General features: G+C 42.3%; 2 protein-coding genes across 13 annotated transcripts in view; one reads left to right on the top strand and one right to left on the bottom strand.

Annotated features, from left to right (window-relative positions):
- Nucleotides 1–16967, bottom strand: part of SFXN2 (sideroflexin 2) — a 58149-nt gene that overhangs the window by 17895 nt on the left and 23287 nt on the right. For 2 of the 11 annotated variants that reach the window (XM_086680736.1, XM_025918040.2), the window contains exons 1-3: nucleotides 4643–4740; nucleotides 4183–4394; nucleotides 2858–2985 (exon numbers count right to left, since the gene is read on the bottom strand). The exons of 1 other annotated variant lie outside the window; for it this stretch is intronic. In XM_086680736.1, the coding sequence (XP_086536862.1) occupies nucleotides 2858–2878 (21 nt within the window). In that variant the 5' untranslated portion in view covers nucleotides 2879–2985; nucleotides 4183–4394; nucleotides 4643–4740. Of the gene's footprint in view, nucleotides 1–1111; nucleotides 1647–2857; nucleotides 2986–4182; nucleotides 4395–4642; nucleotides 4741–16967 lie in introns of those variants that run through there. 8 more of the 11 variants (XM_086680737.1, XM_086680738.1, XM_086680742.1 and 5 more) reach the window with 8 other exon arrangements.
- ARL3 (ARF like GTPase 3) overlaps nucleotides 4956–16967 on the top strand; it is a 37692-nt gene continuing 25680 nt past the window's right edge. The window contains exons 1-3 of one of the 2 annotated variants that reach the window (XM_086680748.1): nucleotides 4956–5074; nucleotides 11128–11271; nucleotides 16139–16255. In XM_086680748.1, the coding sequence (XP_086536874.1) occupies nucleotides 5072–5074; nucleotides 11128–11271; nucleotides 16139–16255 (264 nt within the window). In that variant the 5' untranslated portion in view covers nucleotides 4956–5071. Of the gene's footprint in view, nucleotides 5075–8481; nucleotides 8533–11127; nucleotides 11272–16138; nucleotides 16256–16967 lie in introns of those variants that run through there. The other variant, XM_086680747.1, reaches the window with a different exon arrangement.

The following is a 16967-nucleotide window of genomic DNA, read 5'->3' as shown; positions in this document are numbered from 1 at the left end:
ACCGTGAGATCATGACCTGAGCCAAAATCAAGAGTCAGACACTTGGGCGCCTGGGTGGCGCAGTCGGTTAAGCGTCCGACTTCAGCCAGGTCACCATCTCGTGGTCCGGGAGTTCGAGCCCCGCGTCGGGCTCTGGGCTGATGGCTCAGAGCCTGGAGCCTGTTTCCGATTCTGTGTCTCCCTCTCTCTCTGCCCCTCCCCCGTTCATGCTCTGTCTCTCTCTGTTGCAAAAATAATAAATAAATGTTGAAAAAAAAAAAAAAGAGTCAGACACTTAACCAAATGAGCCACCCAGGCGTCCCTCAGTGTTATTAATTAATGTCTACCTTCCCCTCTAGGCCATAAGCTCCTTGGAGCCAGGGATTATGTCCATTTTGCTCACTCTGCTACCCTAGCGCCTAGTTCAAGAATTCAAGTAAATGCTGAATAAAAGGTCAAGTTTCTCAGCAACTGGGTATTAAGGCTTAAAAGAAAGTACGGAGGTCTGAATTAGCAGTAAAACAATGAGAGGCGCCTGGATGGCTCAGTCAGTTAAGTGTCCAACTCCAGCTCAGGTCATGATCTCACAGCTCGTGAGTTCAAGCCCCGAGTTGGGCTCTGTGCTGACAGCTCAGGGCCTGGGGCCTGCTCCAGATTCTGCGTCTCCCTCTCTCTTTGCCCCTCCCCTGCTCATGCCCTGTCTCTCCGTCTGTCTGTCTCTCTCTCTCTCTCAAAAATAAATAAACATTAAAAAAAAAAAAAAGTAAAGTGATGAGTTAGCAGCATCGAGGCAGTTTAAGATGAAGTTTTCCAGTGAGAATGCACAGAACGGGAAGGATAAAGTGCTGAGGACATGCCCTGAAAACCACTACATTTAAGAGGCAAGACAAAAAAAGGAAGCCCAAATAGATGAGAAAGAACATCCAGAGAGGTAGGAGGCCCGAGGAGCCAACAAATGGAATAAAGGGAGAGATGGCCAATGTTTAGATTTTTTTGTTGGGGTGGGAGAGACTTCACCAAGTTGACATGCTGGGGGTGAGTCGTTTCCTGGAAGAAAGGAGCCAGGAGAGAAGGGGAGACCTAACATGGAGTTTCCATGGTATCCTCACCTGGCCCTGAGGCCACCACTCACCTCTGGAGAAGTGAGAAGCCAGCCAGACAGTGTCCACTGCCAGACTCCTACCTCTCTCACTCCGCCACAAAGCCCAAGGGAAAGTTCTGGGCTTTGCCCTCTGTGGAAAGGCTGACTTGGCCTCCTGCAGGTTGGTTCAAAGACCAAAGGTATTTCATGCAGTCAGAACTGAACCCAGGAATGCTAGAGAGGCAAGAGTTTACTTTCCCTGACCCTACAGGGGGCTAAAAGGAGTGGCCAGCAGATCACACACTGCCTTGGCCTACAGAGCCCCGTGCTGCAGCCCCACTCCCCTGCTGGAGACAGCCCAAAAGAACAACATGCTACGCTTCCTTCTTCACACCACACACACACACACACACACACACACACACACACACACACACACAGCCTGTCCTCGGACATCTGTCTCCATCCTCAACCCAACACTGGAAAGTCCTCTGCCTTTCATAACGGAAGTACTTCTATCATGAAGGGGTAATCATTTGCTATTATTCAAGAAAATTTGCCCTCATTACTGAGGTCAGAATAGGAGTTGCTCAGCCCCTGTATTACACAAAACGTAAGGAAAAAAACACACACACACACCTAAATTCTACGTCTAAAACACTTCCCCAGGGGCACGTGGGTGGCTCAGTCAGTTAAGCATCTGACTCTTGATTTCAGCTCGGGTCATGATCTCACAGTTCGTGGGATCAAGCCCTGCATCAGGCTCTGCAATGATAGCGTGGAGCCTGCTTGGGATTCTCTCTCCCTCTCAAAAAAGAATAAACATTAAAAAATAATAATAAATAAAACATTTCCCAAATATCTGCTGCCTGCCCCTCAATGGGCACAGGTCCAGGACTCCTTCATGGCATACTCAAACCCCTCTGTCATATACTCTCACAGCATCCTATCTTCATTTGCAATATGCTTGGCTTTGTAATCATCACTTTCTTATCATGTACAGTAATTTGTGTAAAGTTAGCCTCCCCTGGCAGATTGTAAGGTTCATATGTAGCTCTCGTGGGACCTCTAAAAATATTTACTGCCTGCCTGAAATGCATTTCAGCTTATTCCCGGGCTCTCTAGGCATCAAGGACATCACTCTTTCAAGTCAAACTCAGAACCTGTCTTGGTTACAGAATTAAGAGCAGGCTTTCTGTCACAAAGCTGCTGATGGCCTACCCCTCCTACATGGAGGGGGTACATGGTCCCTAGGTTTGCTCTAACGGTTATGCTCCCTCTTCCTACATGAGCTGCATCTAGTATTCCCTAAAGAAGTCGTAATCATGTCCAGGGTGGCCCCAATTCTGAAGGAATATGGTTCTACTACTGGGAACAAGGGGGGAACTGGAAATCAAACAGGTAACTGACCGATAATTCCCTTTCCTTTGAGGATTGGAGAATGTCACAGCTCAAATACGTAAGGGATCCAAGGTCTCAAATTACAGAAGAGGAAACTGATGCTTAGAAAGGTTCCCATCAATTGAACCAGCAGGGTGAACATCCGTGGTACACACAGCCTACACTAACCACAGCAATAGTGGTCAACAGCTTCCATCCTGTTCATTCATCCAACTATCTGACAATAGCTAGGGCCTACTTTCCCAAGGTCACAAGGCTTAGGGTCAGTTAGATTGGTCCTCTCCATACTACAGGGAGAGGGAGAGAGAGAGAGAGAGAGGAAGGAAGGGAGGGAGAGAGAAAGAAGGAGAGAGAGAAAAAAAGAGAGAAAAGAGGAAAAATGAAACAACTTATTACCTCTCCTGAAGTAATGCTCATCCTTCTTATAGAGATTTGATTTTCAGGGTGCCTGTCTGGCTCAGTTGGTAGAGCATGCGACTCTTGATGTTGGGTTCCTGAGTTCAAGCCCCACGTTACAGATACAGCTTATGTTTAAAAAAAAAAAAAAAAAAGTTGATTTTCTCTGGCAAACAGTATCACAGCTCAGGGAACAGGCTTCCAAACTCCCTGTAGGTATCTTCTTGCAAGTGGAGAAAGGACTCAAGATTGCCTGTTTGTATCCCACATAGGAAGAAAAACAAAACATCATCACTGGTACTTGCATCAGTGGAAGATCAAGGCAGCCAAAGACTCAAGATCAAACACAAAGACCACTTGAGATGGGGGAGGGATGGTGCCAAGGCTGCCTAGAGAAAGTTGGAAGAATGAGGCTAATAATTACACAAGCAAGCCCAGATACACTGCTGTGACCCCAAGGAGACCATGATGTTAGACACCAGACAATTCAGAAAGAGAAGTCTGCCCTGACTTTTTCACAAAAGAAACAACAGGCTACAGATGGGTAGATGGTAGGAGTGCAGGCTCTGAATTAGCCATTCATCTTGCACCTATTTAATCAAGGTTCTGAACTGAGTTTTCTCTCCAAGAATCTGAAGCAAGTATGCAGCCAGCAGACGTTTAAAAACACACTTTAGTTGAATGCATAAACAGCTAAGGACCATTCAGGGGAAATCTGCCTTCATTCCAGTGATCTTAACTAGAATGGAAAGCCTGCTTATAGGAAGAGGGGCAAAGCCCAAAAACCTAGATGGAACAATAATAGCTAAGACCTATGTAGCACTTCCTATGTGCCAGGCAGTATTTTATGTACTTGACACATAACAATTCACATAATCCTCACAAGAAACCAGTGAGGGAGGCAAGAGGTACACACACGACTGCAAACGTCCAGGTTTGTCATTAGTTGCAACACTTTATCAACTCAAAAAAAGTTCTGGGTTCACATCACAAATATAAGTCGTTCTTTTCCACCTGCCTGTACAATACAATAGTGTTAAAGTCATTTCCTCAAGAGTCAGAACTGAGTTCAAGTCCCGACTCTATATAGCTTAAAACAACCAATTTCTAGGGCCGTGAAAATGAAATGAAATCTTATGTGAAAAGCATTCCACTAGGAAGGATGTAATTTCCATGAAGGCAGATTTCGTCCCCAGCTGTGTCGCGAGAGTCCAGAACAGGACCTGGTACATATGAGATTAATTCCTCTTTCTGACGTCAGCATGGGGAAGGGGTGGGAGGTAGCACCTCTCAACCCACCCAGAATCCCTTTCGCTCTTGCTTGCCTGTAAGTGCAGGCCCGTTTTTTGCCTCCTCCAGGACTGCAAACGGTGCACCGCCTGGTCCAACGCTGCTTAGCAAAACCTGGCCATTCCAAAACGCCTTTCTTTCACCCCTGCTGCCATCGGCTCACCTCAGCGTTCAGGGGCAATCCCCAGGCTGTCTCTTGCCCTCCGACAGGCAGCCTCCCACCACCGGGACTCCTCCATCCAGGACCCTAACACAGGTGTGGAGAAAGATGCATATCCCATAATGCCCCCACCCCTCAGCTATGGAGCTGGGGTCCACACGGAGAGGCCCCTGAGCAGCCCCAGGCTACTATTCGCGCCACGTGGCTTCGGCAGGTGGAATCCCAGCTCCGGCAGCAGCCCCTCCCGAGCAGTCAGGACAGAAATCCAAGCTCCCTCCCGGGATGTTGGGCCTAAAGGAAGGTGTGGTAAGCGGCCTCCTCCCAAGACCCCTTACCTGGCCCCGAAAAGAATGCACTGAGACAACTGCCAACAGAAGAACCCTGCGTTAGAAGCCTGGCCAGTACTAACCTGCTGCCCAGGCCCGGAACCGCCCCTCATCCCGCCCCCGCCCCGCTCCTTCCCGACCAATCACAGGCCGGGCAGCGCCCACTAGCCACGTGGGCAAGCTTTAACCATTCCCCCGGTCTCCATCAGCGGGCCGCTACCTCCCGTGGACCCAGCAGCCCGCCTGCGCAGTGGGCGGGCACTTTGGCACGCTTGCGCACTTTAGGGAAAGCGGAGCTGAAACACGCCCCGTACGACTGCTTTGCTCCTCCGCTGTGCGTGCGAGGGACGTCGGGGGCGGTGCCGCAGCAGTTGCCCCTGGTAACGGGGGAGGCCGGAGGAGGAGGAGGAGGAGGAGGAGGAGGGATTCGGCGGGAGGATGGTGAGTGTGGGGGCCCGGGCCCCTCCAGAGCTGACCGATCACCCCTCTCCTGTCCTCAGGCCCAGGTCGGGGCACTACGTTTAAAGCCAAGGAGGGAACGGAACGGCGCTCAGCCTGCTTTCTGGGTCCTGGATTGGTTTCGGGGGGCAGCGGGGAGCCCCGACGGTGGGCCCTTGGAAGGAGACCTGGGCCTGGGGAGGAAGGCGAGGTTTGCAGCGGGTCTGAAGCTACGGGACGGGGCTGGAAGGGTGTGTGGCTATCCCGGTACAGAGCCGGGTTTCCATCCTTACTAAGGAGATGAGGGCGGATCCGAGTAACTGCGGATAGCAGCCTCCGCAAGCAGGCTTCGATCTTCCTAGGGATTCGACTTGCCCGCGCCTCTGGGTCCGCCGGGGCCCAGCCAGAAGCCAGGAGAAGGGCCAGAGCTACTGCCTTTGAGGTCGCCCTGGCGGTACCAGGAGAGATGGTAGCCTAGCTCTCCTCTTCCTCGAGATGTGCGGGCCTCTGGGGGGAGGGGTGTAAATCCCAGGACACAAAGAGGTACCGCTTGGTAGGGATGCCTGGTGGATTTTACGTGGTCCTGGTGGCTGCGTGGCGGGCGCACTTCTGCAGGAACGAGTCATTTACTTGCTGAGGGTTCCGTAAAGGCTATTTGTTGATGATGACCGATTTTCCTGTGAATTCTTAATCCATATTGATGGAGGCAAATTTGCTGCCCGGTCCTTAGTATTTCATTTCAAACCTGTTGCAACGTTTTTCATATGACCACACCAGAACCAAAGATCTTAGTCTCATCTTGGGATCCCCAAACTAAAAAGAATGGGAAATTAAAACTGGAGTGGGTGTCAATTGGCTTTTCCCTGTCAGACCTAATTAAAGTTTTCTCTAATTGTGAATTATGATGTGTGATTGGACCGTTGACACGCTCGCTGTTCCTTTTTTATTTCTGTGTGGTTAGATGGAGAGTATTAAAATGGAACTGAGTAGTTTTAGAGCAAGTCAAAGCAAAATTGACTTTGAAGCACTTAGAATAGGTTCGTTGGCTTACCAACTGAACAGAGCCGGGCACTCAAACTTACAGTTACTTGTCTTTTTGACTTTTAAAAATATTGATCCACGTTCATTAATTTATGAAGAAAAAACTAGATGTCTGCAAGGAAAAAAATGCATGCACCTTTGGTCAGATTATCCAATGAGTAAATTCTTATAGGAAAAAAATTGATTTTACATTGTCAGATTGTTTAAAAAAAGTAGAATTATTTGATCTGAAGTTGCCAATCACATTTCACACTTGCTACACTGCAGTTTTATTAACCCCAGGCTAAACAGATTTTTACATGTTTTCTTATTATTAATCGTTTATACATGAGCTGTCCCTTTAAAGGCTAAGTTTTTCTCAACAAATGAATACAAATATAAATATTTACACAGAAAACAACTAGAATTGGAATGAAAAAGTCAGGCCAAACCAACAGAGAATGAGATGTCATCATGAGAAATGCATGAGAGTTGGCTAACTTTTCCCAGTTTGTTTATCAATTAAGTGGACTGTGTAATTTCATGATTGTTTAATTTATAATTACAGGACACAATAAATTAACCACTGCTCATGTTTCCAGGTGCAAATTGACAGTGTAACAACACTATTGTGTACAACTGTTGCGTTCATTGATCAAGACAGACTTTGTTTTTCTTTTTCTTTTTTCCTAAATTGAACAATATGAAATTAGGGCAAATCATTCTGGATTCTAATCTCCAAAAGTGTGAGCTATTCTTAGAACTGAAAGCGGAACATAGAACTTAAACCATCAGTGCTGTGATTAAATGTGTCACATCTGGTATCCCATGAATCCCTGTGGTAACTGTACAACGGAAGACAGCCCCAGGTTTTTGTTTTTGTTTTCTAAACCTTCAGCTATGACTAATAAATTTTATTTTTTATTTAAAAGCCCAAATGTTTTCTCTGAACATTTAGTCAGCTATTTTATCCCCACATTATGATATCGAGTCTTTGGTGAAATGCTAAGATGGCAGCAATTTTAGTGCATGAGTGATCGTTATTATTTAATAGATGACTTCTTCACGCAGAAATTATTTATGGGGTCCATTCTACATACAGGAACCTAGTGGTAATTATCAAGCATTTTCAACATTTGAAGTTCGTTCCCAAGATTGTATTTTCTGGTCAGAAAATGGTCAGTGAAACGTAGAAAAAAAATGAAAGAAAAACACCCACAACTACTGCTTTGAATACCTACTATGCGCCATACTTTACACACATTACCACATTTCATCTTAATAGCATTTTTCTTAAGAGTATTGTTCCAGTTTTCTAAATGCCCAGGATTATATATATAAGGAAGTTGAATTCAAGTCTATGAAATCCCAAAGCCCATAATAATGTTGTTGTTGTTGTTGTTGAAGTTTATATATTTTTAGTAATCTCTACCCACATGTGGGGCTTGAACTCACAACCCCAAGATCAAGAACCACATGCTCTACTGACTGAGCCAGCCAGGTGCCCCCCTCACCCATAAAGTTTTTATTGGGACTATGGTGAGGTGGGAACCCACTGCTCCTGGGGAAATGCCCCTACTTTGTTCCTCAGGAAACATTGTATTTATTTAGTAGAGCAATGAGAAAGTAGACAAGTTTGGGTGAGTTTCTCCCTATGAAAGCTATAGGAGTTCCTGGAAGTTAATAAGGTCTCAGTGAACAGGGTATTTTGTTGTTGTTGTTGTTGTTGTTAAAGAGGTAAAAATAAATTGAAGTCAGTTTCATTCAGGCTAGTTATGAGGGGGGTGGGGCACCTGGGTGCTGGGATGAGCAACCGACTTAGACTCAGGTCACGATCTTCTGGTTCGTGGGTTTGAGACCCACATCGGGCTCTTTGGCTGTCAGCACAGAACCAGCTTCAAATCCTCTGTCCCCGCTCCTCCCCTCCTTATACTGACTCTCTCAAAAATAAACATTAAAAAAAAGAAAAAACTAGTTATGGGGAGTGCAGGTACCTGACAGTTGGGTTACTAATTTTAATATTTAAATTTTAACTGCTCCTCACAGCCACATACACTTTCCATCACACTACCATCACACACCTCTCTCCCCCTCCGCCACTCCAGTTTCTCTGAATGACCTAGTTTGCATCATTTTAGGTCAGCGCACCATGCCTCTGCCAGTAGTGGAGTTGAAGCTGATTTTGAGGCAGATAAAATATCTGTAGTCAATAGCACATCTATTCATAATTTGCCTGTAGAAAGTTTAAATGTTTTGTGGCTGAGTCAGACCACTTCTGTCCACCAGGGTGCAGATAACTTATATGCACACATGCTGGTAGCAGACCTTATACAATTAACTAAAGTTCTGATTTCTTAAATTGCCTTTATTCAGTGTCAGAGGAGGACATATCCTACACGGAGATCATGTCTGCTTTGCTCCCGTTGCACTTGGGGCACATTGTGGGTGTTTAATGTGAATGAAGGAATGAATGAATATTTTAACCAAAAAATCACTTTAAAAATTCATTTCCTTATGTTTATATGCAAAACTCAGGCCCACAATAAAATTAACTTCCAATAGCTGTCTCCCTTCATTCGACATTTAAAATAAAGTATGGTCCTTGTGTTTAGAAACCTAGGGTAGACTTATTCTTCTGTCTTTCCTCCAGCCTCTTAAATCAGCTTACTTTGTACCTTTCAGGCAGAACTCTGATATCTATAAATATCCTCTTCCCTATTTAGCAAACCCTGATAATCCTGTGATCCCCTGTCCTCAGTAGTTGGGTTAATATGATGTGGTACCGTATTTGCATTTGTCTTCCCTAGACCATGCTTCAGATGCCATTTATCACTTTGATAGAAGAAAATAGTAGCAGAATTTTCCATTTCTCTGTCATGTCACTTAAAGGTAAAGCATATGAAGTTATTGTTTCTCAAGGAAAATTACTCATTAGAAATATAGAAGTATCATTTTTTTTATACATTAAGTTAACAACGTTTAGGTATAGTTAGAATGGTTTTCTCTTCTGTGCTTTGCTTCTCCCTTTTCAAAAAGAAATTATTTTCTCTTCATTTTTCAATTTCAAATATAATCAATGTGTAACAAGTCTCAGCCTGCAGAAAGCCATGTTTTTTGTTTTTTGTTTTTTTTTTTTTAGAAAGCAGGGTTTTTATTTACTGATTTGTTTTAAAAGACACATGAGAAAAAAACCTAAAACGTTCATTTTGAACCTTGCAAATAGTCTATGGAAACATCTTTCATAATTTCTACACTCGTAGATAATGCATGAGAAGACTTTTACCTGTACTGTCATTTCATGTACTGACGTGATAAATTCTGGTTATTTTAGAATTTTATTGGAAGAAGTAATGAGGACATCTAATCAAGAACTCAGGATGAGTAGTACAATGTGTTTTCCCTGTTCTAGCCTTTTTATATTACCAGTCCCCTGAGGATCTCAGAATTCTAATTTTAACTGTTCTGAAAGGTGGTATTATAAATGAGTGATTGCAATGTAGCTAATAGAAGCCGGGGAGACTTCTCATAAATATAGTTTAAAAAAGGAATGGTGTCAAAGTATTCAAGGCCAGATAAGATAAAAACAAAAGAAAAACGTCATGCCCTTAAGAAAAAAAAAAAAAAGTCCTGCCTATCTGTTTGTTTGAAATCTGTTCAATCACTCTTTCCCAAATCTTTTGGTATAGATTTTGTCTCTCTGTTTTAAACTAAATCTTCCATTTTATTGCTGGAAAAAAATTGAGGCACAGAGAGGTTAATGTAATCCTTAGCAAGTCAGTGCAGATACAGAATACTGGAAGTGGTAAACAACGAGTCTCTGAGGCAGAAAGGAATTCTTAATAATTATGCATATTTGCATATCATTGTCCAAAGACTCAATTGTTGAGAATTATTTCACAGAATTATTATTTGATCTTAGTGAACAGACTGGTTTGAATTATTGCCTGGTGCAATAGGGATAAAAGTATATAACCATTTTTATATAATTCTAAGACTCAGCTTGAAGGAATTTCTGTTTGGGCTGGGAGATTAGATTATATGCCCTTTAAACTCTGGAATTCTTTGATTCTTGTTGTAACTCATGCCTTACTGGAACGAGATTGTCAGCTGCAGGACAGAACAAATAACCATCTTACATGATTTTTCTTATGTTCGTAGCTAAAAACCAATATGATTTATTTCCAGCCATTAAAAAAAATAACAAAAACAAGGAACAGATATCAGATTACTAGTCAAAAATACTCTGGTTAAATTTTGACTTTTTTTATTCGTGACTGACTTTGACAATTTTCTAACTTCTCTGTTGTATCAGATTTTTCATCTGAAAAACATAATTTCTACCATGCACCTATAAGGATCTTGTGAAAATTAGATAATAGAGGTTGTGTGGTTTTTTTTTTAGATGAGGATATATATATTTTTTGATGGTAGAGCATTTTGAATGATGAAGTCTTAAATGTAAACTGAAATAAAGTTTTAAACAGCTCAGATACAATTTTATACAACTTTGTTTTTGTTTTTGTATAGCATCTTAAAATCTTTCACTTACTGGGTGGATAATTTTATTTAATTCAACAACTATTATCTAGTGTCTATCTATAAGTGCCAAGCATTTGGGGAGACTGAAGCTATAGCCCTTACCTACAAGAAACTTCACTCTGGTAAAGGAGAAAAATGCAGCAATCAATGCCCTGTAGTCTGATATGATGTGTGCTCTACTAAGTGCACAGGAAGGGCTTTAGGAGTATGAGATTAGTAGTTCACAATCCCAGAAGATTTGGGGTGATTGCTAAGCTGGATTAATAGGAGGAGCAGGAATAAGCCATGGTACTTACTAAATTGCAAAATTTACTGAAAGATTTCTGCCAAAACTTAGAAGGAGGCGGCAAATGGAATAAATCACTTTCAACTGGAAAATAATACGATGAGCTCTCCACAACCAAGAACGTTTTTCAAGGAGGAGAAGACATTCTGATATCCAGTAATATCAAAGTCAGTGCCCCAAAAGTAATCTGTCTTCTTCATGGTTGTTTAAGGGCTTGCTCTCAATTTTGCGCAAATTGAAAAGTGCACCAGACCAGGAGGTGAGAATCCTTCTCCTGGGCTTGGATAATGCTGGCAAGACCACTCTTCTGAAGCAGCTTGCATCTGAAGACATCAGCCACATTACACCTACACAGGTGAGCACTGCCCTGGCCCCAAGGTGCTTGTGTGACACAAGGAAGGTGATCATAGCAATATGGAAGACAAAACGGGATATAGAATTTTGTCCACTCCCAAGTTTTGTTACTGAAGAAAGTCTGTGCAATTTAAAAATAATCTAATATTTCAAAAATCTATCAAGAGGTTCCATAGATATAAGGTACTTAGAGTAGTCAAAATCCTAAAGACAGAAAGTAGGATAGTGGTTACCAGAGGCTAGAGACAGAGAAGAATGGAGGGAGTCATTGTTTAATGGGCACAGAGAGTCAGTGTTGCAGGATGAACAGGTTCTATGGATGGTTGGTGGTGATGGTGTAAAGATACTTGGTGCCACTGAACTGTGCATTTAAAAATGGTTAAAATGAGGGGCACCTGAGTGGCTCAGTCGGTTAAGCATCCGACTTCAGCTCAGGTCATGATCTTGTGGTTTGTGGGTTTGAGCTTCGTGTAGGGCTCTATGCTAACAGCTCAGAGCCTGGACCCTGCTTTGGATTCTGTGTTTCCCTCTCTCTCTCTGCCCCTCCCCCCCCCAAAATAAATAAACGTTAAAAAATTTTTTCAAAAAAAAGAAAAAAAAAGAAAAAAGGGGCGCCTGGGTGGCGCAGTCGGTTAAGCGTCCGGCTTCAGCCAGGTCACGATCTCGCGGTCCGGGAGTTCGAGCCCCGCGTCGGGCTCTGGGCTGATGGCTCGGAGCCTGGAGCCTGTTTCCGATTCTGTGTCTCCCTCTCTCTCTGCCCCTCCCCCGTTCATGCTCTGTCTCTCTCTGTCCCAAAAATAAATAAACGTTGAAAAAAAATTTTTTCAATTGTTAAAATGATAAATTTTATACTTTACCAAGTTTTATATAAATCATTCAAATAAGCATAAATATATCAAGACACAATTCCCTCAGCTCTAAATGATTACTTTTATTTAATTTTTTTTAATGTTTATTTTATTTTTTGAAAGAGAGACAGGGTGCAAGTAGGGGAGGAGCAGAGAGAGAGGGAGATGGGAGACACCGAATCTGAAACAGGCTTCAGGCTCTGAGCTGTCAGCATAGAGCCTGATGCAGGGCTTGAACTCAGGAGCCATGAGATCAAGACCTGAGTCAAAGTTGGATGCTTAACTGACTCAGCCATCCAGGAGCCCTCTAAGTGATTACTTTAAAAAAAAGTAGCTTAATCTTCTGATTATGAAATTAATACATGTAGAAAATACAGAGAGAGTATAAAAGAAAATAAATTTAAAAATTACCTGGGGATGCCTGGGTGGCTCAGTTGGTTAAGTGTTCGACTTTGGCCTAGGTCATGATCTAGGTCCTGAGTTCAAGCCCCATGTCGGTCTCTGTGCTGACAGCTCAGAGCCTGGAGCCTATTTCAGATTCTGTGTCTCCCTCTCTCCCTATGGTCCTCCCCCATTCATATTCTGTCTCTCTTTCTCTCTCAAAAATAAACATTAAAAACATTTTTTTAATTACCTGTATTTTTTAATCCAGCCTGTTTCCTAAGGCTAAGCAAGCAAAATACAACGGTGGTGCTTCCAGTGTGGAAGTTGAAAGACAAATGCTAAGTGTAACAGCCCTCCTTCTTTAGAGCTGTTTCTTTAGACCTCCTTCCCTGTAGGAAATCATGAGAAAGCTTGACCTTTGGCCAACTCGTTGGGCTTCCTAACTAGAGCACAGCCCCGTTGGTCTTAGTCACTTTAAAGTGCATGAGCCTTAGAGGTTTTAGGAAAACCAGAGGTTTTTTTAGCATTTTACTGTGATACGAGTTTGGTGTCAGCTTTGAATGGCTGTGCCAAAGTGTGTGCTTCACAGCTTGTGAGGCTTACTGATCTACAACTTTTTGCAGAAAAGTCACTTCAATTGCTACCAAATGAGCAATTTTACAGCTTCCGAGCAAATTTAATGTATAGCCTAAGGAGGAGCAAATTACAGTAGTCTAGCCTAGAAGGGCTGAAAACACATATTAGTGTGTCAGGATTTCTGCCAGAAAAAGAAAAGTCTAGGGTTTTTTCTTTTTAATTGAGTATTAGAAGTAGGCTGTATCTCCTAAGAGTACCACTAAAATGAGAACGTCCACACTGTGAACATGGAAATGAACTCTTAAGTTAGAACTGGCCTCAAAAGTTCCAATTCTAACTTTCAGGCTTTATTTGATGCGTTATAGGTGATTTTGTTATTATATGATGTCGAGGTTTCATATTTATTCTTTAAAAACAAGCTTTTGTTGTGTTTTTGTTTAATATCAGAAAAAGCAATAGCTGCTCATTATAGTAAATTTACAAACGATAAGTAAATAAAATTGCGAAACTAGAAATCATCTACAATGCCCAGACATAACCACTGTTAACATTTAGGAATGTATCCATTCAGGTTTTTATTCTATGCATGTATGTGATGGGTGTATTTAAAGATTTTATTTTGGGGGCACCTGGGTGGCTCAGTTTGTTAAGTATCAGACTGTGGCTCAGGTCATGATCTCATGGTTCGTGAGTCAAGCCCCACACTGGGCTCCCTGCTGTTAGCTTTGGATCCTCTGTCTCCCTCTCTCTCTCTCTGTCCCTCCTGTGCTCACACACACATACACGCTCTCTCTCAAAAATAAACATTAAAAAATATATAAAAAATAAAGATTTTATTTCTAAGTAATCTCTACACCCAACATGGGGCTTGAACTTACAACTCTGAGATCAAGAGTTACACTGTGTACCGACTGAGCTAGCCAGGCCCCCTATGATGGGTATATTTAAAATAAAAAATAGGGTGCCTGGCTGGCTCAGTCGGTAGAGTGTACGACTCTTGAGTTCAAGGTTGCAGGTTTGAGCCCCGTGTTGGGTGTAAAGATTACTTAAGAATAAACTCTTGGGGCGCCTGGGTGGCTTAGTCAGTTAAGCATCCAGCTTTGGCTCAGGTCATGATCTTGCAGTTGGTGAGTTCGAGCCCCACATCAGGCTCTGGGCTGATAGTGTGGAGCCTGCTTGGGATTCTCTCTCTCCCTCTCAAAATAAATAAACTTTAAAAAATAAAATAAATTCTCAGAATAAAAAATAAAAATGACTCATAGAGAATATACCATATCATTTTCACTGAATAATGCATCTTGAACATCTTTCTACATTGATATATATGTAAATACTTAGTAATACCCATCTCTAAAGGTTTGTACCCATTCATTATTATTTCCTTAGAATAATTTCTTGGTAGACTTGTTGGGTCTGACAACTTACAGAATTTTTTTTCTTTTGATAACTTATAGAATGTTAAGGTAGTTGATATACATGGTCAGATTCCAGGAGTTTCTCTTATTTATCACCTGCTTCATTCCAGAAAGATTTCACGTTACTGGCTTTGACAGTTACTATTGTAGTTAAGTGTCCAATTTTTAAGTACACAAAAGTGGCTTTATCAATGAGTTGAGAATGAAGCTGCCTTTTACAATAAGCTTAAGCCACTTCCCTTTGGAGTTCTTAAACTTCTAATTTATTCGGTCCTTGGCTTCTTACAGGAGCTGTAGTCCGCCTCCTCCCAGGTATCCTCTAGTGACTGTTTATCCTCGGTGGAAACTGGGTGGCAGTGTTCCTGTGCTGTCACACTGTGCCTTGTCCTTCTGTGCTAGGCAGTAGTGTTGGCAAGCTGCCAGATGAGGCAAATGTTTATGGAGGCATCCCCAGGCCCACTCGACTCCAGTTATTCTGGATGAAATGGCACTTCTGTGGTAGCAAGCTGTTGATTGGATTTTTAAAGTCCTGATTTCACTATATCATTCTCAGAGAAAGATTTATTTTTTAATTATTGCTCATGAAATGCCTTCTCTCTGAACCCCAAAGGTCTTGTTAATTTGTTTCTCCGCACACTAACTCCCAGCTCACAGTTCCACCTGCCTCTGATTTGCTCACCTTCCTCAAAGTTCCACCTTGAGTCACTGTCCTGAAAATGAATACTTTCTTTTTGAGTTCATCAGAGATGCTTATTAAAGAATAGTTTCAAATGCCTGCTTGTTTATTTTCATCACTGCCTGTAACTGAGGGCTCCACTTCAGAGTCTGAACATGCTGTTCCAGCAGGCCATCCCTGCCTCGCTGGGTTAATACTCCAGTCACAAACCAGCTTCTCCCATAGTGTTCTGACTTCAGTTCCTTCCTTTTTCTGATTAATCCATATGAGGAAATTTTTGAAAGAATCCTAAATTCCAGATTGTAGCTCTTGCTTTTTTTTTTTTCTTTAACATTCATTTTTGAGAGACCGAGTGTGAGTGGGGGAAGGGCAGAGAGTGAGGGAGACACAGAATCCGAAGCAGGCTCCAGACTCTAAGCTGTCAATACAGAGCCCAACGTGGGACTCGAACTCACGGACCACGAGATGATGGCCTGAGCTGAAGTCAGACGTTCAGCCGACTGAGCCACCCAGGCGCCCCAACTCTTGCCTTTTTTGAAACTTTAAGAATCTGTTCTGTTCTGTGTTCAGATTCAGCTTCTGTTTTTTGGTAGTTAAATGTAATGTTCTATTAAATGTTACCATCTTGAGGATCCATCAGGAAGTGTGGCTGTGTTGATTATCAAAGCTATTCTCATTCCCAGGTGTCCTCACAGGTATGTGTGTTGTGCACGTGTGCACATTTATGGGCACTTACTAGAGAAAGCGCCACGTTAGCCGTGACATTAATACTGACTCCAAAACCTGAATGAAGTAAGCATGTAAAAACACATTTCTTTTTTCCTTATCATAACAGACTATTTTCAATATTACCAGTATCATATCTGGCAGAGTACATAATAATTAATAAATAACATAGCTGTTAAATGTAACTTTGTTGGAATTATGACCTCAAAGCTTAATAAAGCTTGGTGTTTTTGCCTGTTTCAGGGTTTTAACATCAAAAGTGTACAATCACAAGGTTTTAAACTGAATGTATGGGACATTGGTGGACAGCGAAAAATCAGACCATACTGGAGGAATTATTTTGAAAATACTGATATTCTTGTAAGTACTCCTTCTGAGGCATTAATTCATAGTCTTTTCTGCAGTGTGTTAGGAATATTAACATTGCTAATATTAACATAATATTAATGTTCTTTCTTGTTAGTACTTCCATTGCCATAACATTAGTCACTGTGAATTTAGGACTAGCAGGAGGCTGCAAATTGTGAGAGAGAAACATCTTTTTTGTTGCTGTTGTTTTAATGTTTATTTATTTTTGAGAGAGAGAGAGAGACAGAGCACAAATAGGGGAGGGGCAGAGAGAGAGGGAGACACAGAATCCAAAGCAGGCTCCAGGCTCTGAGCCGTCAGCACATAGCCTGACATGGGGTTCAAACTCACCATCTGCAAGATCATGACCTGAGCTGAAGTCAGACGTTCAACTGACTGAGTCACCCAGGCATCCCAAAAGAAAAATCTTTGTATAACTTGTATAAGAGTTTTGTTTTTGCTCAGTGACAACGTTGTACCCACATTCACCTTGGCAAAATATTTATTAATTACCATAGTGATTTGAAAAGCAGAAGGGAAATCAGAAGATCGTGCCACTGACTCCATCATCCCAAAGAAATCCAACAAGTAAGAGTATCCCAAAGAGGCAACCAAGATGGTGGAAGTCCTGGAAATAATGATGCATAAGGAATGGTTGAAAGACAGATGTTCTTTCTACAAAAGAAACTTGGAACTGTTTTTTCAGTTGCTTTAAGAGCTATCA

This window comes from Puma concolor, chromosome D2 (assembly GCF_028749965.1).
Source record: "Puma concolor isolate L17-30 chromosome D2, mPumCon1.1.hap2, whole genome shotgun sequence".
NCBI classification, from domain to species: Eukaryota; Metazoa; Chordata; class Mammalia; order Carnivora; family Felidae; genus Puma; species Puma concolor.
The sequence above is the reverse complement of the archived record's forward strand: the minus strand, read 5'-3'. Positions and strand labels throughout refer to the sequence as shown.